General features: G+C 44.0%; 2 protein-coding genes across 3 annotated transcripts in view; one reads left to right on the forward strand and one right to left on the reverse strand.

Moving 5' to 3' along the window:
* ZNF598 (zinc finger protein 598, E3 ubiquitin ligase) overlaps positions 1-3,915 on the forward strand; it is a 25,428-nt gene extending 21,513 nt beyond the window's left edge. Inside the window, exon 12 of the mRNA XM_061600282.1 lies at positions 596-3,915. Coding sequence (XP_061456266.1) covers positions 596-955 — 360 coding nt within the window. The 3' untranslated portion in view covers positions 956-3,915. The remainder of the gene's footprint in view (positions 1-595) is intronic.
* SYNGR3 (synaptogyrin 3) overlaps positions 3,493-25,110 on the reverse strand; it is a 31,069-nt gene continuing 9,451 nt past the window's right edge. For both annotated transcript variants that reach the window (XM_061600284.1, XM_061600283.1), the window contains exons 2-4: positions 16,322-16,559; positions 11,817-11,962; positions 3,493-10,380 (exon numbers count right to left, since the gene is read on the reverse strand). In XM_061600284.1, coding sequence (XP_061456268.1) covers positions 10,171-10,380; positions 11,817-11,962; positions 16,322-16,559 — 594 coding nt within the window. In that variant the 3' untranslated portion in view covers positions 3,493-10,170. The remainder of the gene's footprint in view (positions 10,381-11,816; positions 11,963-16,321; positions 16,560-25,110) is intronic.

Here is a 25,110-nt window from a genome sequence, read left to right on the forward strand (position 1 = left end):
ACCAAAGGAGAAAGAGAAGTTGCACTTCAGCATGAATGCCTGTTCTCTCCAGAAGATGGAGATTATCCAGACCCATTCAAAGGTTGCCTCACTGCTGCAGTGTAGATCGGGAAGTATCCTTCTTCCAGAGTTAATACCTTGATAGGCTTGTCTTTTCTCTATTCTTCTCAAGGGGAGCGGGAGGGCATATGTGTAAACATATTTCTTGGGTTCCAAATTCTATTTTTTAAAATTGGCTTCATTTTGTCCTGAACTTGGGGGGCGGGGAGGACAAGAAGGAAACAAACATCAAGTCATTGCTTAGACCCATCTCTGAAGCAAGTGGGAGACATAGCACACTCCTTCCCCTGTAGAAAACGAACCTTCCTAGTCAGTCTAACCTTCTTTTCTCCATAGGAAAAGTCATCTTTATACTTGGAAATGTGCTTGTGATCGATCTACTGCATTTTTGTGCTGCCCTGAGAGGTGTTTTTTGCACTTTGAGTAATCGCTCTCTTTTTGTCTCCACTCCAGACATTTGGCTTTGAGTGCCGTTTTACCAGGCTGCTTCCTTCCTTCTGTGTTCTAACTGTCCAACCTTCCTTTCTCTGCCCAGGGTCTGATATCCGCAGCTCAGTATTACAAAAGTTGCCAGGAGCTCCTGGGTGAGAACTTCAAGAAGATCTTCAATGAGCTCCTTGTGCTGTTGCCGGACACGGCCAAGCAGCAGGAACTGCTTGCTGCCCACAATGACTCGAAGGCCAAGTCAGGCCTCTCCCCTTCCTTCGCCAGCAAGTCCCGGAAGAACAAGAGGAATGCCTGGCAGACAGACTTAGACTCCGACCTCAACTGCTGTGTCTGCCCCACATGCCAGCAGGTGCTGACCCAGCAGGACTTAGCTTCCCACAAAGGCCTTCACCTGGAGGAGGAGGAGGAGTTCCCGTCCTTGCAGGCCATTAGCCGGATCATCAGCTAGCTCTTCCAGGTGACTAATAAAGCCAATATCCATCCTTTAAAATATTTGCGCTTCTTGAAGGGCAGGCTCTCTGTAGAGAGTAGAGCAGCCAGCTCTGTGGGTGGGCCAAAGGGAGTTTGTAGAGGCTGAGGATGGAAGATGCTGGCAGGTTTAGAGGTCGCTGGGAGGTGGCAGATGCAGCCATTGCAAAAATGATTGCCCTTCTGTCATTCAAAGTAGGCTGGAATTGCAGGTTCGCAGGGGGTGCAGCTTAGTTTGCTGCCACAGTTGATAAATTAAGTAGTTTCTGACCTTGGCACAATATGGAAATGGGGGCAGGGGAGGGGGTTGTGTTTTTTTACCGTTTTGACTACAGAGAACCATTGGAAATGGTTCATTATCTGTCACACTTAAGATGCGAGTTACATAGGCTGCGCAAGATGGAAGGGTGTTGGGAACGTAGAGCTGGGCAAAAGCGCAGTGGCAAGTGAAGGCCCCTCCGTCCTCCTCTCTTCAGCTCAGTTCTTGGAGCGAGGTTCTTCCATGGACAAGGAGGGGACCTGCTAAGGAAAGAATTACACCTAGATTTCAAAGCTGCTCCTAAGCCTTTTTTTCCTGTCAAGCTTATGTTTCTTGAAAGAAACCCAGATTTGTTTTGTTCTGTTAGAACTGCATGTAGGAAAAAATAATAGTATTCAAAACTTTTTCTTCTCTGTGTAAAATGGGCATTTCTGCCCTAGTAATGAAAGTTCAGTTTTTTCCATTTGTCTTTGAGGAATCTGTGCTGGCTTAGATCAGCTGGTGGTTGATTCATTAAATGCTACTCCACACTGACGTTGCCATCTGATGCCTTGAAGTGCAATCTTCTGTGGGTGTACCTACAAGGGAATAGGAAAACTGTGGCAGCTGCTACCTAGTATCAAAATTGTACCCTGTGGCCAGGGAGAGTTTCCTCCTTTAGATTGTCTCAACAGGGTACGCTTCCTTAACAGCTCCTTGCAGACCTCTCTTAGTGGGACATCTCGGGAGTCCTAAACTTTCATGAAGGTCAGAGACGTACCAGCCGCCAGTGTGCAACTTTTTGTTGTTGTTGTTCAAGTCCAGAGTAGGAATCACAAATACCTTTCATCCTTTAGCAGCAAATAAAACCTACCCCACCAAAAACAACCTCCACCCCTGAGAATAGAAATCCTGGCATATGGGGACAGCTACCTTAGAACCCTCCTCCCATTCATCTAGTTTTGAAGGAACATCTGTTTTGTACTGGAGGGGGGCGGGGAGACTGAAATTCAGTCACTGAAATTTACCCCTGCCTGTAGTCTGAATTGGAACAGTCCAGAAACCATTTGACCCGCTGATGAGCTGTTTGTCTAAGCGGAGTTTTTAAGTAGAGGTATCTGCCACTTTTGGTTCCTTCGCACTGGCTTACTTGCACAAGGCTTCATGTTATGGCCTTTCACTTCTCTCTTTCCAGGTAATGTAAAAGGAACTTTAAAAAAAAAACCTTTTTGGAAATTAATATTGGCGTCCTTTTACTAAATGAATCTACCTGGCCACAAAAAGCTGGGGGCACTTCACCAGGAGTACTGCAAAAGCCCCACTGAATTGAACTGATTTGTTACAAGAGCTCCCCATTTGTTTTAGTGGAGCTTGGGCAAGAGAACTTAAACCTTTTCTGAAAATCTTGGGAATGATCCAAGGTTATCTTACTGTTAATACATGACAAAGGATGCACTTTAAATTGCTGTTCCTATATCATAAGATCTGTATTGCTCAGCCAAGCATGTTTCTAAGTTGGTTTTCTTAAAAGTACTTCTTGAATAAAAGCACTTAAGAATGTAGGGCTCTTCAGCCACTTCCCTCCACGAGCAGACTGCATGTTGGCAAGGAAGTCAGGGCCTTTTCCCCTCTGCCCGCTGAAGTTTGTGCACCCTTGGTCCCAGCAAACACTGAAAAGGACCTGTCTACATACATGCAGATTTTCCATAAACCTGAGAACTCTGCTGGGTTAGAATTCCTGGTTGTTTGAAAGGTCTGGGGCCCCTTTCATGGTTTGGTCGGGCTCTAGCGGTTCAGCCAGTTGGCAACAGGAAGAAGGGCCCACTGTGGTGGGCGGTGCTTTGCAAGTGGGAAGGGCGGGACATAATTTTAATAAATAATTATAGAGCCAAGAGCAATTCTGTCTCCACTCTCTTCATTGAGAGCCACCATAAGCAGCCTGCCCTGATCTCTGTTGCAACGATTAAATGAAAATTAGACAGCTGCTGTTTGTGATTACCAGCAGTTACTGCTCCTCGTGAAGCAGAATGTACCATTGGCTCAAACTTGCAAATAACTTACCAGCCCATGATAGATTTTGCTAGCTTTTCTGCTGCAGTTAAAAATGGCTTATAAGAGCCAACGTCTGATAGGTTTCCCCCCGCCTGGTCAATATTCTAAATTACTAGAGGTGACCAGATATTTATAAGCCTGCATTTGCTGCTCCAGTCACCTGCTGGTGTCTCTCTCTTCTCCCCTTGCGCGTGATCCAACAGAATATCAACAGAAGGCTCAAGTAATTCATTTTTAATTTGTTTATTGAAAAATAAGTTGCAGTTGGTACACAGACAATTAAAATAATGCAGTCACAAAGTGATGATTTGTTTTTCCAAAATGTATATCTAATCTATAGTTATATACATACAAAAGAACTGTAAACATTTTAAAACCCTATTTTTCACACAGTCCACTTTTCTACCACAGGGCACATTGGGTAACTAACAACTGCAACTTTTTGTTGTGTGTGTGTTTGAAGCAATCTGCTTTTGAAGGGAGGTATCTGCATGTTTGGTATCTTGTTAAAAATTATGAAAATGATATGAGGGTTCTTTCTGTCTCTGTTAAAAGGCATTCTTGGGCCTAGTTTGCCCTGAAAATCTTTGTACACTCTCTCTCTTACATGTGGTAGCCTCTACACAATCTATTAAAGGCAAATGAGTGAACCGTGGAGCAAAAATGAGTTTCCCCTGCCCATTATGTTACAGCACAAGTTAAAAAGGCAAGGGGGCTTTCATGAAGAAGCTCTGTATTGGAATGAAAGGAGTAAAGGGGTTGGGTAGCTGGAGTTAGCTTGAATAGAGCGTTAACCTGTTTCTACTCCTGCAGCATAAAAACTCGGTAAACATTAAGCAGTCGGCTTTGCTATGCTGGGTGGCACTTGGAGGAAAGCTGCTAGTTGGGGAGTGGGTTGAGGGATAATTTCCTGGTGGGAAGATTAGGAAGAAGAGGTGTCCATGAGCCTGTTAGCGAGGCTTTCAGCAACTCTCCAGGAGAAGGGGCAGAGGTGGGTTAGACCACACCATGTTATTTCCTTGAGGTTATGATGGAAGACGTCCTGTACTAAGCTCAACAAGCATGGTACAATACAGACTGCATTTTAATTTGGAATGGGTTTAGAGGAAGCATTTGGGCTACAACCAAGCGACAGCTTTCTGTGTCCTACACAAATATAGACTCGGGGCATGTTGACTCCTGTTCCGCTCTCAGCAGGCTGGCTGCAGGAAGCTTGACCAGATGGCCTGCTGCAAATGGGGGTAGTGCCACCTCACTGCCTCTCAACAAACTGACATGGGCCTCTCCTAGGCTGCAGCGGTGGCCTCTTTGACCTGCAGAGTGCTCCTTGTCGGGATCAGAGCTGTTGCTATATCCGCTTATATCTATCTCGGTTTCCGGGGTGGGAAGGAGGTTAATCGGTCTTCGTCTAATTTAGAGAGACACTTCTTAGGTATGCTAAAACATGAAAGCCAGGCTGCTTTGCCTATGGGGCAAGGAACATCTGCAAGGTATAGGGCTTATGTATATCAGCTTTCACAACACAATGTTTGTGGGGAAAATAACTCACAACTGTGCATCTTGTTACACAAGTTCCCTCTCACACACACACATACACGAGCGCACGCTACTAGCCAGAGCTTTTAGTAGACACCTTTAAGCAGTTGCTGCGTGGGGGTTACTTCTGTGGGGCAAACTGGTCAGGGCAAGAAGTTTCATGGGACCATAAACTCCCATGCAACCTGCCCCCCCAGCCCACTGCCATGGGAGTTTATGGTCCCACGGAGATGGCTTCTCTGTGCTCTGAGCTGTTGCACATGAAGAGTTTACTCGATAGGTATGGGTGGTGGGTGTATGTGCAGGCCTTTCCAAGTTGCCCCTGTGCACCCCAGCTGTAAAAATATATTGCCCCTGCCCCCTTTTTTAAGCTATATTTTGGCACATTTTAGAAACCTGCAGGCAGCACATCATGCAGGTAGCACAGGTGCCAAGGACTGCATCGACAGAGCACCCGTTTGACAGGCTCCACCCCTATAGAAAAGCAGCCTGCCTCCACACACTCTTAACACCACAACTAATTGCCTCTCCCAGTCTGATGGAAGAAAGCTGAACTGGAGATGAAAATTAAGCATTATCAAGAAAATGGGAAGGGTCTTGATAGAGGAAAATGCACGACTCATCTAATAGCTCCTGCCTATTATCTTGCCATTCAATCTGTTGATTAGAGAGGCCTGAGCCTTATGTACACCAGTGCAGTAAACGCTGCAAGTCGCCATTACGTGGCATGAGTCACAATACTGGCTAAGTGGTGCTGATATGAACATCGGGAAACGGACAGCAAAAGCTTTTTGACACCTCGGGCAAAGGGTTTTTAAAAAATAAAATAAAGCAGGGAGCTGGCAACGGGCCAAAGTCTGTTGGTTGGTTTACTTAGCTGGATAAATTGAGGGTAACGCTACAGTTCAGCATGAGAGTATGAAACAAACACCTAAACGTTTTGTGACCCACTCCAGGCAGTCACAGCCATGGATTGTGGCCAACTGTGTTTGCCTGCATTCTCCCTACCTGGATTGTGACCAGCTTCTTCTCCCCCCCCATGCCATTTTTACCCACACTAAAAAACAAGCAATTTTTTATTTCTGAGAGTGGTCCAGACTCCTGCTAACCAGCTCTCCAAATGGCTGCTATTTCTCCTCCCAGACACGAGGGCCCTCAACTTTCTCTGCTGCCGCTTGTCCCTTGTTTGCAATATTTTTCCAGGCAAAAGATGATGAAATCAGCTTACCCATATTTTCCTTGTTGCATTTGACAGTTTTTGGCCATACATTTTTTTTTAAATGACCAACATATTCCTTTACAGCCTGCAGACTTTATTACTTTCATCCTCTACCCCTACCTGAGTTTGTAAATCACAGATGAGGAGCCTCCAGGGGTTACTGGATTCCAACATCTGCAGAGGCTGCCCATCTACTACCAAGCCAGGTTCAAGGTCCTTGTATTAATTTACAAAGACCTGAACAACTGAGGTCCAGGTACCTTAGGGACCGCCTGAACCCTTGTATCCCAGCCCCATCATTGAGATCATCTGCAGGAGTGGCCTTGGTCATCCCCAGATTTGGCGATGCTCATTTAACATCAGCACAAAATCAAGCCTTCAGTGTCATTGGCCCAGTTCTCTGGACTCCTCTGCTAACAGAGATTCAGCAGGCACCTTCTGTTTTAGCCTTTAAATGCCTGCTGAAAACCTCTCTGTTCTGCCAGGCCTATGCAGGCGGTTAAGATGATGCCTTTTTCTGGTAGCTGACTTTTTGTTTTTACGGTATTTTTTAAATGCTTTTTACTAAATGGTTTTTATTTGTTGCAAACTGCTTTGATGGAGTTCCCCCACCCCAAATGAAATTGTGGCATACAAAGGTGTTTATCCATAAATAATAAACTCCCAGCAGCCAGTCTGTCATCCAGCAACACCTCGAGGTCCACCGGTTTCCCATCCCTGCTTTAAAAGGGGAGTGCTAGTTGGATGGTGGTGCAGGCCAACCCTGGCAGGCCACAAGCTCTCCATCCCTGCCCTAGATCATGTGCTCTTGCGCTCGGGTCCTGCTTTCAGGCTTCCCAGAAAGAGGCCTCTGTTTGGCTACTGCAAGAGCAGGATGCTGGACTAGATGGGGGCCTCTTTGGCTCGATGCAAGAGGCTCTTCTGAGGTTCTTAACATCTGCACCAGTTGCCAGTTCCTCTCAGGAGGCTCTCATGTCGGCTAAAGAGCAAGGGCTGCTTTCCCACTCCAAGCGTGAGGTGCCAGGACACCACACCAGTCTGCTTTCCAGGCGGCACTGGAACTTCGCTGCCACCACCCTTATCCTCCCCCGTGCACACCTTTCTCCTAGTGCCAAAAAGAAATACATCTGTGTTTTTTAAAAAATAATCTAAAGCAAAGATAAAGAACCTTTGGTCCTCTAGATGCTTCTTGCCTCCAGCTCCCATTAGCCCCAGGCAGCATAGCCAATGGTCAGGGACAATGAGACCTGTAGTCAACAAAGATCTGGAGGGCCACAGCTTCCCCTTCCTTGTCCCAAAGACTGTGCAAAGGAGACGATGAAACAGGAGATGCAAGGCCCATGCATCCTGCATCAACAGACCCCACAGACCCTTGCATTTATTAGGTAAGGGCTGCTTCCAGCATTCATTTATATTATTATTACTGTTGTTGTTGTCAAGGTGGGGCTTAGGAGAAGTTAGCAGCGTTTTGGAGTGTTTTGGTCAGCCTTCCCCAACCTGGTATCCTTCAGGTGTTTTGGACTACAGCTGCCATCAGCACCTGGTTGGGCCTGATGGGAGTTGTAGTCCACAACACTTGGAGGGCACCAGGTTGGAGAAAGGCAAGTTAGGTCAACATCAATTTCATGTCAATATTGGAATGGGCAATGGGAATCCAGGTTTTCTGAAGGAGTGGCTCTGGTGTGATAATGGGCCTATGTGTCTGCATCTTATCCAGAGTTTCCCAAATGCCTGAGAGTTAAAGCAGGAGAACCTCCCATTTAACCATGTGGGGCTGCCATTTTGGATTTTCTTCCTCAGGCACCAAAGAATCTTGGGCCAGCCCTGAGTTCTTTCTGCATGATACAGTTTTGTACAAACCACTGAGCTGATCCCAAGGAGGTTAGGAACAGGTTGAAAAGGAAGAGAATGCAGATGTAGGCATTTGGGTGCATACATTCAAAAGTGTAATATATAGCACATTAACACTACTGATCAAGACAGTTCTACTAATCAGACAGAACGTAATCTCTTTCTCTTTACAATTAATACAAGGATACTCTGAATGAATTTTTTTATCATTAGTTAGAAAAAATACACTGTACTGAACAGACATTTATTTCACATGTACAATCAATTTAAAGAAACATTTAAATGTACTATAGTTTTGTGGTTTGTATGTGTGTGTGTTTTTTTCTATCACCAATCCCCACCCCCAAATATATCTAGACACAATTTTGTGACCTGCTAAAATGCCAGTGTTCTCTCTAAGGAAAATATTGCTACAGTTCTTCATGTACCCTGTATTAAAAGCCTTCTCGGTTCTGGTGTAGACCCTGCATAGGTCTTTGTCCACAAGACTAATTGTATTTCATGATAAAATCTATATTCTCTATTCTCTGTCGAACTGTTAAGGGCATATGCCTACTGAAGGTTCATTACACACAGAGATCTCTTGCTGGATCGGGGTCCCTATCTCTGCAGTGGAATTTCAGAGATCAAATTTCCTCAGAGTTGCACCTGAGTAAGAATGGAAGATTATATTTATCTACTTCAATATAAAATAATTTACATTTTGCTGCTAAAATCACTTTAAAAGGCAGCTTCATTTTATATCAGATTGCCTACTCATCTTCTTATAAATTAAATCACATTTAAGTCCACTCTCTGTGTAACACTTAAGCATTACAGCTCCTTCAAGAGGATTTAGCTTTTTTTGTCTGATTTCTGACTTTTAATGGTCATTTCTGCCCCTCTTGTCTGCCACTTAAACTTTTTGCCCAAACTTTCTTTACAAGGGAAGGCTGGAGCTATTCCCAAACTCTGAATTAAAAAAGAAAAAGGCCTCTAAACAATTTTAAAGGGACAGCAAGAATAAATGTTGGCATCATTAGTATTGAAAGGGGCTACCAAATATTTGCATACTGATAGTGGTGGCATTTTTTAAACCAAATTACTGGATGCCATCATGAAGCCAGCCCTGTTGAAAGTGGTCTGGCATTGAAGCCTCACAAAAGACATAGTTCTTCTTTTCCCCTTCCAACTTTTTCCAGGCTACCTGAAATATGTCTCCTATCTCTGAGGGGATTGGGGGAAACGACGGGTTGACTGGGCTACACCCCTCCTGCAGCAGGACAAGACTAGGGCCCTACCAGCTAACAAGCCCTATTTTGAGACGATAGCTGAGCTACCGAATGCTACATTTTCCCACTGGAAGGGAGGCTCTTAAAGGCTGATGGCCAGAGTGTGGAACTTTTCTCCTCTGCCACTGAGAGCAATAATTTCGGTTTAAAAGATGTACAAAAATGATTACACAACAAAGCCATATGGAAAACTCTACCTGTGGTAGCAGAATCCCAAAGCTAACACACACGTCAGATATTCACTCATTTTGCACAGGAAATATGTTATGTACAGTACACACAAATACAAATGAAAACAACACAACTGCTATTTTTGGTTTTCAGTTTGGCACATTCTTTTAAAAACAGCCATCCCCAACCTGGTGCCCTTCAGGTGTTTTGGACTCCCAACTCCCATCAGCACCAGACAGCACAGCACAACTGGAAGCTGGAGTCCAAACCACCTGGAGGGCACCAGTTTGGGGAAGGCTGATTTAAAACTACATTTTGCTAGGGCTTTAAAGGAAAAAAAATAGGAGAGAGGAGGATGTGGAAGGTCCCTATAATGAAGACCACAGGAGCAAAATTTTCTGAATTAGCCTTGGAAGCACGAGATAAAGCATCTATTTGTCTGTGTAAGGCGGGGGGGGGATTGCTAACAGGCTGGCCTATTGCCAGATTGTGTGTGTGAATTCAGCAAAATGCCACACGAGCCAAGATCACAGGGACAGCTCACAAAGATGGGGAGTAGCAACCATCCTAAAGTTTCATGCTTAGAGGGAACACTGTTGTTGTCATTTAAATATTTAAAAAAATCCTTGGACAGGTAAGACGAGAACCGATACCACTGTCGAGAATTCACTGCACCATTAGCTAAGAGTATGTTTAACCCAGCACGTAACTTGCCACATTAATTTTTTAAAAAAGGTACTTTTGAATACACTTGCAACCAACCAGTTGACTATACTGCACCATGAAAGGGAAGTTGGCCCATTTCTCTGGGACTGAGTTCCCGTTTGCTATACAACCTCACGGGAGACTCTTGCCCTTCAATACGCTGGCACCTGGTAGCCTTTTGGACTGGTGTCTAAGGTCTCCGAGAATGGCGGGCTCTGGTAGGTTTCTGTGCTTTCGACACCACTGCCTGTGGGGTAGCCTGGGTAGCCAGTGTTGGGGTCGGTAGGAAACTGATCCGTGGCAAAGAGAGACATATCAGTCCCCATCCGGTATCTTTGGAGGGCCTTCACAGACAGGGCAACCTTTAGCAGGAGAAAAAGAGGAAGCTTCAGAGAGTTTTCACACAGGCAGGTGCAAATGATGGGACACTGGCTCAGTATGGCTGGCTCACCAACCAAAGTGGATCACCCTCAAGATCCTGTTCAATTGGCCATGGGCACAGAAGCTTCACTGCTGGCTCCAGCTATGGTGTATGGGTCTAGTTCTGGAAAAAGCTAGTAGCTATTGTTAGCTTTATCTTCCATGGATTTGTCTAATCTTCTTTTAAAGCCATCCAAGATGGTGGCCTTCACTGCCTCCTGATGGAGCGAATTCCATTGTTTATGTGAAGAAGTCCCTCCTTTTTGTCTGTCCTGACTCTTCCAACATTCGTCTTCACTAGATGACCCTAATGGGTTCTAGCATTATGCAAGAGGAAGAGAAACAGCTCCCTCTTGCATAATGGTTAGTTTTTCACTGGTGGCACCAGTGTTGTGGAATATGAGAGGCACCATCTACATTGGCATTCCGCCGGCTCCTGAAGGTACACCTGTTTAGCCAAGCGCTTCCCTGCACTTGAACTCTTGGTATTATCAACTAGTTTTAATTATTGTGTTTTTAAGTGGCTCGCTTTACTGTACATTTTAATTAAGGATGTTTTAATGGGTGCTGAAATTGTAATTTGATAATTTAGTGTTTTAACTATGTATGTGCTATGTCCAAACTTTCAAGGAGCTGTCCAAGGCTGACAGCCAAGTTCACGGTTTTGGTGTACAAAGCCCTATGCAGCTTGGGAACCAGGATACCTCAAAGACCGTCTTACCACTTACATGCCCAGTTGATCACTGTGCTCTGCAGGTGAGGGCTTCCTGCAGATACCATCTTATCAGGAGGTCCATTGCACACAACATAGGGAGCAGACCTTTAGTGTAGTGGCACCGACCCTTTGGAATTCCCTCCCCTTAAATATTATCTTAAATGTTATCTTTTCAGTGCCTACTGAAGACCTTCCTCTTTCAACAAGCCTTTAAAGTAGAGACCTTATTTATTTATTTAATATACTGTATGTATGTATGTATGTATGTATATATATATATCCCCCTCCTCCTCCTAGTAGGAGCCCAGGGCAACCTTATCCCAGTCTGCGTTGGAATTGTTTTTAGTTTTTTTAAAAAAAAATGTTTTAAAGATGTATTTTAAAAGATGTTTTTAAGATGTTTTGTTTTTATGATGTTTCACAGATTTTTTGTGTGTGTGTTGTTTGCCGGCCTGGGTTTCTTCTGGGAGGAAGGGCGGGGATATAAATTTAATTATGAAATAATAAAGAAAATAAATAAAGAGAGGGCAAGAGCACAGCTGCCCAAAGGAAAGAAAAACTGAACCAGATGGTGGGGGAATGGGGGCTTCTGCTGCAGTTGCCCCCCTAGAAGCCGAAGGATCCCTTCCACACATCACAGAGTCACCAGAGACAAAAATTTACCCAGGAGATGATGGAGAAGAAGGAGAAAGCAATGGCCGCCCTTGCAGCGTCCGCCCCGGGCTGAGCATCTTTGCTCGTCTTCGGTGTCCGCTGCCACTGGTTGGCCAGGAAGCAGAAGGCCACAAACCACAGGAAGGACCAGAATCCTGGAAAGGAAAAGGGCCCATCAGGTTGCTTGCGCGAGTCTGGCTGGCCGGGGGCACCAGGTGCCCCCAGAGCACCTGAAATCACCAGCCACATCCACACCAGACATTTATTCCACTTTAAACAGTCATTGGCGGCTTCCCCCCAAGAATCCTGGGAAGTGTAGTTTGTGAAGGGTGCTGAGAGTTGCTAGGAGACCCTCATAGAGCTACAATTTCCCAGAGTTCTCTGGGAAGACAGACTGACTGTTAAACCACTGAGAAGTGTAACTCTGTGAGGAGAATAGAAGTCTCCTTACAGCTCTCAGCATCCTTCCCAAACTACACTTCTGAGGATTCTTTGGGGGAAGAAGCCATGACTGTTTAAAGTGGAATAATAGTGGAATAAATATGTAGTGTGAATGTGGCCACCAGTACATTTCATTTATATCTCACCTTTCGTGATACACATGGTTCTTCCCCACTCCATCTTATCCTCACAATAATCCTGTGAGGGACACAAAGCCAAGAGACAATGATTGGCCCAAGGTCACACCCAGCCAGCTTCATGACTGAGAAGAGATTTGAATCTGGGCCTTTCAAGTCCTAGTCCAGGACTGTAACCACTACACCACACTGGCTTTCCTCCCTGTTTTCTGGGTCTTCAGTGCTGATTCAGGCCACGTCTGCACCATACATTTAAATCACTATTATACCACTTCAACAGCCTTAGCTTCCCCCAAGAATCCTGGAACTGTAGTCTGTTCAGGGGCGCTAAGAGTTAGGAGATCCTTCTTCCCTTCACAGAGCTACAATTCCCAGAGTGGTTTAACAATCAGTCCCTCTTCCCAAGGAACTTTCCAGTGAAGCTTTCCTTTCCTCCGCATGGCTATGCCACCCACTGGCTGACTTTCCTTCCATCATGCATTTCTTAAAGGCACAGGAGCCCTAGTAGGAAAAATAAGTTGGCCGTGGCGCAGTGGTAGAGCACGTTGTTTGCATGTTGGATGGTTGATTCCTGGGCACCTCATGGGAAATAATCAGGTGACAGGGCTAGGAGCAGGGATGCTAGGTTCAGCTCCCCATTTCTCCAGGCTTAAATTCAGTTCTGCACATGTCCACATCAGTTTGCAAATTTCTTAATTTTTTAAAAAGACATTTTGAAACTTCATCAGCATTTTAGTGCCTCTTTCTCCTAATATACACACAGCTGTACACAATTTCCCCTAATACACATATTTTTGCCTAGCAATTTCCCGTAGTCTAATGCATTTTTGTATGTTATTTTCTCTAACATATTTATTTATTATTATTTCATTTATTAGATTTATATCCCACCCGTCCTCCCAGTAAGAGTCCAGGGCAGCAAACAAAAGCACCGAAAACAGACTTTAAAATATATTACAACAAAGCATCCGTAAAAACATATTAAAAAAAAATCTTTAAAAACATATTTAAAAAAAAAAAAAGCTTTAAAAACATATTTTTAAAAAAAGCTTTAAAAACATTAAAAAACAAATCCATACATGTTTTAAACACAGGCGTTTTATTCACTCTTTAACCTAGTAATCTGCATTTTTGTACACATTATCTGGCCGGAAAACTCCACTGCAAATAAATAAATACAGATAAATGCAAATTTTGAAGAATGGCTTTTTTTTGTATCGTTATTGTTTTAGAAAGTGCAGATTAGGTAGGTTTGCCTTTAAATGCAAGCTGAATCAAATTTCTTCCCTATTCCTAGCTAGGAATGACCTCTTTCTACCTGAGCTGATGGAAAACAGCTTCCAACAAATCAGACAATATTCAGCTGGAGAGGTCCATGGGGGAGATCAGTGTATAGCGACTTCATATTATCCTACTTGTACAATATAACATCACCCTCCTGGGGGCACTTAGCTGTCAAAGTGACCTTTCCACTGGAAATGCTAACTCTTCAACTTGATTTAAGGCACAGCAGAGCTGGAGAGCGCAAGGCTGTGTACGTACCAACATCATTACAACCGGCTCTACTGTGGATTCAGCACCATGAAGTTATTACAAAGTAGGATGGGGGAGAAGCTCAATTCAGCTTGCATTTAAAGCCGCATTTTGCACATTCAAATCAAAAATAAAATCAAATTCGCACTTTCCAGAACACTGCAAGAACCAAAACTCACGGCAATCTTTCAAAAATTGCACTTATCCAAATTTGGTGATGCGGTTTCCCAAACCAAGCAATGTTTATAAAAATGCATATATTGGTGAAAATAACAGACCAAAATGCATTATATTAGGAGAAATGGCTTGCAAATGTGTGTACGTTAGTCAAAACTGCATACATTACTGTATTTATTAAGAGAAATTTGCACAAAAGCTAAAGAATTTTAATGAGGATTTTTTTAAAAATCCCTGCAAATTGCTGCAGAAATGTTAAGAACAGAAATTAAGACTTGAATTTGAATTTGTTTATTTATTAGTCGACAGACCTTTAAGTCGAAAAAATACAAATATTGGTGTAAAATGCAAAAGGATATCTTATCAGAAAATATTAAATCATGCTTAAAATATTAATAAAATATACATATACAAATTAAAACTGTTGATTGGTTAGTCTATTTGTCTCCTTGGAACGACATCTATACACAGTAAAGTCGTATTAGGATAAAATTAAATTGTTTATAAAATAGAGTAAAACCTAGGTTCCTAACCTCTAATTTAAGGGAAGGGAAAATTCTTCCTTATCTGTATGGCTGAGTTAATAAATTTGGCTACAGTCAAAGTGATCTTTTCATTATGAGCAATTAACAATAATGCATCCTTTGAACGGCCAGGAAAATTTGACTGTAAAAATGAGAAACTGAGAGATTGAAATTGACAGATCTTTCCATCCCTATTGCGAAGTTAGGAGGACCCCTTCGGAACCAGAACCTCACAAAACAGGCTGCAGCTGCCCTGGCAACAGAATCTTGTGTGGTGAGTGTCTTGACCTGCCTTGTGCTTTAGGGCTATACTAGACTTCATCAACCTGGTGTCCTACAGATGTTTTGGCCAACAACTCCTGTCATCCCTGACCATTGGCTAAAGATGGGGAAGAAATTCAATTCCGTTTGCATTTAATGATGTACTTACCAAATCTGCACTTTCTGAAACAATGAAAATGAAATGGACTGCCTTCAAGTCAATTCCAACTTACAGCGATCCTATGAATAGGGTTTTCATGGTGAGCGGTATTCAGAGGGGGTTTCCCATTGCCTTCCCCTGAGGCTGAGAGGCAGTGACAGGCCAAGGTCACCCCGTGAGCTTCATGGCTGTGTGGGGATTCGAACCCTGGTCTCCCAGGTCCTAGTCCAGAACTCTAACCACTACGCCACAAAGAATACACGAATCAAAGTACAGCCATATCTCAGAATTTGCACTTAATCTGAATTCTGCAATGCAGTTCTCCCACCAAAAAGTGTTTCTGAAAATGCATGCATTTGGGGAGAGTATGTTTAAAATTAGTAACTGAAAATAACTTACAAAAATGTATCATATTAGGGAAAATGTGTGTACGTGAGCCCAAACTGCAAACAACAACATGTGTTCATTAGGAGAAATTTAATAATAACAACAATAAGAAGAGGAAGAATAATCCTTGTTATTTCAACCCTCCATTTATTTAAAAACCGTATCAACCCTTAAAATGCCTATTCTCCCAGACAGACCATCCGTGCTTCCAGACATGCACCGAGTTGGGATCACGGGAGGCCTTTAACTTATTTGTTAAGAGTATTTATCATCTGATCATCACCTGAGGGTCCCAGGGCTGAAATACATAAACTTCAAAATCAAACTTAACTGTAAGAGACAGAGAGGTGTAGGGGTTGGACCATCCAGCTGGGACCTAGGAGACCTGGTGTCAAATCCCTGCACGGCTATGAAGCTCACTGGGTGACTTTGACCCAGTCACCATCTCTCAGCGTAACCAACCTCCCAGGGTTGTTGTGAGGATAAAATGGGGAGAGGAAGAACCACATATTTATTTATTTGGAAAAATGTTTATACCGTCAATGTTAGGGGGGGAAAATATCATGGCAGTGAACAGCATTAAATCAGCAATGAAACTGTATTCATAAAACAAATACAAAAATGTGCACCACCTTCAGCTCCTTGGAGGAAAGGAGGGATATATATCTAATACTGTACATAAATAGGCAATTCTCCAAGCATATCCTAAATCAGTGTTCCCCAACCTGAGGCCCTCCAGATATTTTGGACTACAACTGTGTGTTGGGGCTGATGGGAGTTGTAGTCCCAAATGGCCGTGCCGGCTGGGGCTGATGGGAGTTGTAGTCCAAGACATCTGGCAGGCCCCAGATTGGGGAAGTCTGCCGTCAATTAAGCCTTCCCCTCAGGCCCTACCTGAGAAGCCAAGGTCAAAGAGGACAACACGCTTCCTGTCCTTCACGCTGCTGATCTGCTGGAAGTAGAGGTCCACCACTAAGAAAAAACAGCAGGCCAAGAAGGCGATAAGGCCAACGGCAATTCCGTAGTTGCAGGCGTCCTCGTTGCTGTTGTAGATGCAATGCAGCACCCCGGACCCGCGAGTATTGCTGTAACCCTCGTTGATGATAGAGCCAAAAACAACGATGGAGAAGACCTGGATGAAGAATTGGACGGGAGGAGAGGAGGAAAAGGAGAAACAATATTCAACTGAAAGCTCACCTTTTTCCACCAAGAGTCCCCCCATATTGACAGTCTCGGCCCCTATGATTAGCAAGGAAGGGTTCTGGTGGTGGTGACCCACGATGACAGGGCCTTCTCAGTGGTGGTTCCCTGTTTATTGAATGCCCTCCCTGGGGAGCTGCATCTGTCTCCTTTCCTTAGGCCACTCTGATTTTGGGTCCTTTTCCCATTATGCTTTCCAGCTCTCAGCCTGCACTGGCTGAGCAGTGGCGGTGACATGGAACGTCCACAAACACTCTAACTTCTGAGTAGTAAACTGACAGTAACAGAACAATGCCGTTTCTGTGATGAAGGAGGGGAGCTGGATCCCGGGAGCGGTTAACAAAACGCCATGCCAGGCTCTGTGGCCGAGCATCTGCCTTGCATGCAGAAGGTCCCGGGTGCAATCCCCAATGGCATCTCCCGGTAGGGCTGGGAATGTCCCCTGCCTGAAACCCTGGAAAGCCATTGCTGCCAGTCAGTGTAGACACTACTGAGCTAGATAGGCCGATGGTCTGATTCAGTATGGGCCAGCTTCCTCTGTTCTGTACAAAAGCTGGCAACCACAGGCAAACACGGATCTTTTCTTCTCCCAATACAGACCCTCTCAAAGCAAGATGGTAAAAGAGTGCGCTTTCATCCTCTTCCTAGCCTTTCAAATTTCAAGGGCGCTTTTCAACACACCAAGTGCTTACAACTCTTTATCTCCAGGAGAGGGGAAACTCCCAGGTGGTCTGGCATTAAACCTTTGATGCGATACCTAGAAAATGGTTTTGTGTTGTATGTTTCTTGTGCTTAGGGCTCCACAAGGCTGAGGCATCCAGATCTGGTGGGATCATTTTTCCTTCTTTCTTCTTCTTTTTCACATTTAAGAAGCTGGATTTTATGTCTTCTCTAAATCAAGCTTTTAAAAAAACATAATTGCGTATTTATACTGCAATTCTGCTAAACCTAAGATGGGAAAGGGAATTTCCACAGCAGGTAGAGGAAGTAGATCAGCATCAACTGGTAGAAATGCCGGACGTATCTACAGAAGATCAGATAGGAGTCCTGATTTCCAAATAATAATAGTGAAATTTCAAGGCTGTGCTCTGACCACTCCTGTTCTAGAGACTGTGTAGTGCTGCCACACAGCGGATCATTGCAGACTCAGTGCTGCTCATGCATGCAAGGTTTTTGCACTGTCCACACAACATCATCCACATTAGAGTGTCACCCCATGTTATTTTTCCCATTTAATCCGGATGTACTGTTTCCACAAAAAAATCCAACAACAGCATCCTGCAAAAACAGTTAATCCAGATTAAATGGAGGGAGAAAAAGATGGGCATTCACTATGGATATAAGATGGCATCATTGCCCGTTCCACCCTGTATCCGCCGCATGCTGCACTGTTTCCATTCTGCAGCCGTTTGTCTTCTGCCAAAAACGACATTGTTTGTCTCGCTGTCAAGAAATTATGTCAACGATATTATCATTATGTTATTCCCAAACTGTTCATGTCAATGAAAAGGGAACGCAAATGGGGGGATATAATCAATTATCTTTTGCAGACTGAAAGCAGCAACAAAACAATGAATACCAGCCACATTTGCTGGACTGATTTCCATTCTGGACATGGGATGCACAGGAGAACATCGGCCATTTCTGCTCCCGTTTCCATCAGATTTCTCCAACACCCCAAAGTCTTCACTGCAGAGGTCAAATGTATTTCACTGACCTGTGCTTCCCACAAGGAGCCCTTGGGAATTGTGTCTGGGAATGGTGCAAGGATTGTAAGGGATCTCAGGGCAACCAGATCTCCCAACATGATTTTCTTATATGAAGAAACAGCCACAGACATTCCCGATTTTGATAGTGACTACAAGTGGAGGGGGGGGAGGGAGAATGCCTACCCATTCCCTCCCCAAGCCCCCCCCCAATCTAAATCCCTCTCCCCAAAGACTGGCTATTTACAAAGGAAAGGACAACATGCAGGCACCTGTACTGAGATTGCAAGTTTCCCCCTTCTGCAACCCACAAGAGGATGACATGGACCAGGGTCATGTGGCTGGAGGAAGCAATTAGACCCCCCCTCTCCCCAGGTCCCAGTGGGGTTCCTCACATAGCCAGTGCTTGAACAACTCAGATCAGAACAGCCTGTTCCTATGTAGGGCGAATCTGTCCAATTTCAGTTACCTCCATTTCTCATTTTCCCAGACTTACCTTCATTTCTCCAGATTGCCACATCAATTGGTAACTGTTTTCTTTTTTTAAGTCCACATGAAAATTCACTGGCATTTTAGTGCAGATTTATCTAAATATACATATAGTATGCAGTTTTGCCTAATATACACAATTGTGCAATGCAATTTTCCTAACATAATGAGTTTTGGATGTTGTTTTCACTAATATAAGCATTTTTACGCACACTTTACCCCACCATGTGCATTTTTTTTTTGGTGCACATCACTTGGCGGGAGAACGATTTGCAATATTTGGGGGATTGTGAATTTCGAAGGATGGCAGCGGCGTTTCAGCTCTTGCGTTGTTTCAGAAAGTGACATGCTAGTGATTAAGCAATATTTAAATGCCTCAGATAAATAAATAAATAAAATAGTAACTGCATTTCTGTGCATGTTGCTGGAGAACTGCACTGTAAAATTCGGAGAAGTGAGGATTTCAAAAGGTGGCTGTATTTCAGTTTGCATGTTGTTCTGGAAAGTACAAATTAGGAAGGTTTGCCTTTCAATGTGAACTGAATTGAAATTCTCTCCTATCCCCCCTACCCACAGCTCCTTTTAGCTGTTTGGAGTTCCAGTCACAGATCTCCGAAGTAAAATGTAGCTTTAGCCCTCAATGAGGTGCCAAATGCCTGTGTCATGAGTTGTCCCACCTCTGCCTCCAATCCCTCCCCTCCTTTGAATTCTGATGTTTCAGCAGTCTTTGCTCACCCCACTTACAAGCTTATCATCGCAGCCATGAGTGCTAGAAACATGCTTTTTATATGAACAAATAAAAGCGGTGATTCTCAGAAAGTTAAATTCTGTGTCCAGTATCACATTCTGTCCTTCTGCAGAATCGCGGCACACAAACAAGAGTACTGCTTATGAGTGAGAATCCCTGTCCACTGATGAGAACTGGTGAGGATCCTAGTCCACATGACATCAGTGCCTGAGTATAAGGAGCCAAGAGATGGTGTACAATAAGAGGTTGAGGCTGTGACAAAACCTGGTGAGCTTGTTTTCAACAAAACGGAACAGGAAGAGGTACCTTTTGCAGACTGCAACGGGAGGAAGAGCTGTGCGAGGGGAAGCCTCCCAACACGAGCAGCCTTCTAGTGCCAGCGTCTCCTCTGTCATAATAGCACCACGTCAATGGTAAAATAATTCTTATCTCTGACACACTTAATGACCATCTTAACACTGATTTCTGTAAGGCGCTCGGAGAAGCTTTTTCTTAAAAAAGGGAGAAAAGGACCCTTGGAGAAGGGTCACAGCTCAGTGGTAGAAGACCTGCTTTGCATGAAGGAAGTCCCCAGGTTCAGTCCTCAGAACCTCCAGGGAGGGCTGGGCATGTCCCCTGTGGAAACCCTGGAGAGCACTGCCAGTCAGTGTAGACAGTACTGAGCTAGATGGAGCAGCAGTCTGACTCTGTATAAGGCAGCTGCCTATGTTCTGGGTTCCTAGTTAAGGGGCAGTCTGTAGCTGGAGGGGCATGTCAAGCAGCAAGAAGGTCAATAAAGCTTAGCCAGTACATAATGCCAAAGTAACCTTTACAACAGCCCTGCAAGGGAGGCCAGTATCATTATACCCCACCCCCATCCTGCAGAAGTGGGATAAGGGGCTGAAAGAGAGCTTTTTGCCACTTAGTGACTACAAGGCAGCCATGAAATTTGAAGTGAGCATGCTATGGTGGATCACAGCTCAGATTTATTTATTTATTTGATTTATATCCTAACCTTCCTCCCAGCAGGAGCCCAGATTCCAACCCGATGTTCTCCCATTAGCTCCCATTAGCAGTAAGTGGCCTTATAGCATCAGCAATGTTTTATGGGCAGGAAAAATGTGTTGCCTGAAGTTCCAAGTTTGGTAACATGATTCCAACCCATCATCAATAAGGAACGATGAGCATTAATATAACTCAAGTATCCACTTTCAAGTTACAAGATCTGGAGAGGAGATGGCCTCAGCTGAAAACACTCCGGCTGGAGAGGAAATATTTGCTGTGCCAAGATGACCACATGATAACATTTGGTGCACACTGGGATGTATTTAGTGTATTCAAGTAAGTCCTACTCAGAGTAGTCCAGCTTATTTACTCTGAAGCTCTCGGCGGTTCAGACGGTGCACCCGACTGAAGGCACAATTCAGGATGGACACGTTGTGCTTGGGCATGAGAGTCAGATGCAGATAGGAAACAACAGCCCTGATTTTCCCACCCATTGAACCCCACATTTGCTTAATCCTCCCTGCGAAATTCAAATGACAAAGCGGCTGGTGTAGCTGTCTGTTCTTGCTGCCCATCTGTTCAAGCCCAAGCCTTGCTCCCCCGTCCCCCCTCCGCTTGCCTAGAAACATCTTGTACTGAACACACAAACCTCAGAAAGATACAACACCCTCAATGCAATTTAAAAACACAAAACAAACTCAGCTGATTTCAGGGAGAAAAAAACAGTTCTTGTAATGGGCGAAACTGAATGCTTTCATTATCGGAAGTATTGGAGGTCAAATAGGGACTACCCTCCTTCCTCACCAGGCCCAGCACCTCTGTTGCCTGCTCATGAATTGCTGCTGGTTGGCAGAGCAAGGTGCCAGTCATAGGGCTCCTTCAGTCCAGACGACCTGCTCATTCCCCATTTGTTCTGATTTGCTTACACAAAGCTTATGCGGTGGTTAGACTATGCCCGCTCTTTACCAAACAATCATTCTGATTTCTTTGCGGGGTGGTTATATATGACAAAGGAGACCTTCCAGAATGTCGCTATTTTCGAGTGGGATTCAATCACACGCAGGCAAATTCAGCATGCGCAGTTAAAGCAGATTTGGAACTCTTGGCCACAACCCTGACTTCCCAAAAGATCTGACTTCTTTGCGATAAGGAAAGTGACAGGAGAATGCACTGGAAAGTGTGTGAGACAGGACTTGTTTTGATGCAATGCCAGCTAGCCTCCGCGCAAACAAGTCAGAGTGAATGTTCATTAAATAGCCAATGTCACCTAATCTCCCTGCAAACAAAGTCAGGATAGATGCTCAATAAACAGTTTGCCTGGAAGCGCCCAGCAAGCATTTATCCCAATTTGCTTGGAGGGTGTTTACAAATCTTCCCATGCATCATTCATTCATCTGACATTTTCCAGTGCATTTCCCCACCAATGTCCAAACTGCTTTGTTTTAAGTGTTGCGCTAGGGCAACAGAGCGCTTTAATTCACTTTAAATAACGCAAACCTAAAGCTCTGGCGTGCTGCGTTTGAATCCCTCCCACAAAATACTGAGAGTCTGGAGGCACTCACAGAACACGGACAAAAATTACAGCTAGATATTTTATTCCACTGGTTTCAGTGAGTATGACAAACTCTGGGTATGACAAACATTTGATCTCATTCCATATTTATTTCAACAATGTCTGACTGAGGTTCATGTGGTTCACGTAGGACTATATTCATATGTAATTTAAGGTGGTAAAAAGTACTATTATTTTTTAGTGAAGGGATAACTTTCACTTTGCAAATAGGGATTGTAGAAAAAGCAGACTGCAAAATGTCACCACAATTGCAAGCAACTGCTGCTGAGGGAAAATAACTCGCTTGGGACTTTCCAGCTTTATGATATACCAGGAAGTCTAATTATAAACATCCTGAAACAGAAAAGAACATAATTGCGATGACACCACAATCTCAAATGAAAGTGAAACCTGTTGTTACTGCTCAAGTAACCAACATTTTGGTCCAAGACAGGAGACAAAGATCTTGATCTTCTATGCAAAGACAGGGTAAAAATCACCCTCACCCACCTTCACTCATCGCTGCAAAATTTACACTGCTACAACATAGTCCTGTTGCCCTGCAGATGCTGCTGGGTTGCAGCTCCTCACAACCCCAGCAGCCAGCACAGCTAATGATCAGGGATGCTGGGAGATGTAGGTCCACAGGTTAGCCCATCTCTTCTTCTAGGGCACTGTCACCTGCACTATAGCAAACAAAGTTCAGCCACTTACTAGTTTTTTTTAAAAAAACAATCTGTACAAAGAGTGTTTGTGGGGGGAAACCACTCCATACTGGTTGGACTAAGTATTAGGCAGCTTCCTCTGTTCCTAAAACCAAAAAGAGGCTAGGACAGAAAATGTTCCAAAGGGTTCCCTACGGATTCCTGCACTTTGAGTATTTTACCCCAGCCAGTTAGAAGTATTGGGATAGTGAACTTCCCACGGGGCTTTTCAAACAAAAACTGATCCAGGGAAGCAGAATTAAGCTTATTTATTTATAATTTGATTTATATCCCGCCCTTCCTCCCAGCAGGAGCCCAGGGCAGCAAACAGAAACGCTAAAAACACTTTAAAACATCATAAAAACAGATCTTAACATACATTAAAACAAAACAACGTTAAAAACATTTGGGAAAAAAAGCTTTAAAAACATCTTTTAAAAAAGGGTTAAAAACATATTATTTTATAAAAAACATATTAACAAGCAATTCTAACACAGACACAGACTGTTCCTTTGTTCTCACACATATATACACACACACAAGCATGCATGCGTGCACTAACACACATCCTGTTGTGGGGCGTTTGACTGCATACATTGGGATTTGTCTTGAGATAGTAAAATTCCCCAAAAGCCATAAGTTTTTCTTGTTTAACCTGACTACATATGCTTGTCTTTATCTTTGAGTAGACCCACTGAAATTAATAGATCTATGTTAGTCTTATCCATTAATTTCAGTGGGCCTACTCTGAGTAGGACTAACATTGCTACAACCCATCCCATTTAAACCGGCCCCCAGAGAAAATGAGCTTGCCACATGCAAGTGATGAGTGTGTGCTCTGCAGAAGCATCCAGAAACAGGCATTTGCTTTGTCAAAACACCTCAAGCCAGGGATGCCTGTCCGATTCACAGAAACAGCCGGGAACACGCGTTTGCTTTGGCAGAACAGTGGGTGCACACACACACCCCACACACACTTTCTTTTCTAAGGATCCAGAAGGTTGCGTGCCTAATCTCTGAGAGGAGTGCTTTCTTGTGGCAGGCTGCAAGTGGCTTCAAAAATTATCTTGCAAGGGCAGGAACTGGGCGGGCCAGTTCTTTGAGCTCCCTAAACACTCTAATGATAAAACATCACTTTAGTGATTGTTCTGTAATGCACTGAATGGGTTTCATGTTTTTTTATGTTGCTGTCTACCGCCCTGTTGTTTCGTCAGAGGGTGCTATATAAATACTTTTATAAATAAACGAATGCTTAGCTAGATGGAGAAATTATCTAAAAACCTAAGAAGAGCCCACTGGATCAGGCCAATGGTCCATCTAGTCCAACATCCTGTTCTCATAGCGGCCAACTAGATGGGAGAAGGACTCTAGCTTTGTTAAGACAAACTTGCAGATAGGTGCTGCCCTGGTTGCCCGCAGTGGATAAGCATCACCAACAGGGGATGCTTTTGCAAACTAGAAGCAAGGTTTTGCGTGTGTGTTTTTTCCTTCAGATCACCAGCATGCCACAAATACCTAGCATATAATATATATGCTGGGATGGACTAGTAAGAATTTGTGTGGCCTGCATTCTCTTCACTTATCGAGAAGGCTGTTCCAAAGCCACACAGAGCATGCCAGGGTCATTTCACCAAGTCTTGTCTATAAAGACCACTTCCTTGTTGTTGCTGCTGCTGGTATTGTTGAATAAAGTTAAGCAGTTTTGAAAAGTTAGTAATCATTATATGGCAAATACATGACAAAGGTTAACTGAAAAGCAGAATTATTGCAGCATATTATGTAGATATCTGCTGAAAATAAACAAACAGCCCGATAATTCGGGGAACGGCCATAGCTCAGTGGCAGAGCACCTGCTTGCATGCAAAAGGTCTCAACTTCAATCCCTGACAGCATCTCCAGGGAGGGCTGGGAGAGACTCCTTGCCTGAAACCCGGGAGAGCTGCTGCCAGTCAGTGCAGACAGCACTGAGCTAGATGGACCAATGGTCTGACTCAGAATAAGGCAGCTTCCTCTGTACCTAATATGTAAATATTAAAACATCACACAGGACAACATACACATGCCTTCTTGCACTGAAGTCCCCCCCGTGTTAGAATTTCATCACTCTACAGTGGCCCTCAGTCAAGGGAACCCATCTGTATATGACCAGCAGTGTAGTGGCACAGTCAGAAGTGCAGGATCCCTCCATTAGCGTCATGACACATGCACCCCTTTTCCCTTTTCTCCCTTGCTTCCCGCGTCATCCTCCTAGTCCATGCTCCATTACAACAGACGTCCCTAAGAGCCAATCGGCATGCAAG

Source organism: Rhineura floridana, chromosome 17, assembly GCF_030035675.1.
Source record: "Rhineura floridana isolate rRhiFlo1 chromosome 17, rRhiFlo1.hap2, whole genome shotgun sequence".
NCBI classification, from domain to species: Eukaryota; Metazoa; Chordata; class Lepidosauria; order Squamata; family Rhineuridae; genus Rhineura; species Rhineura floridana.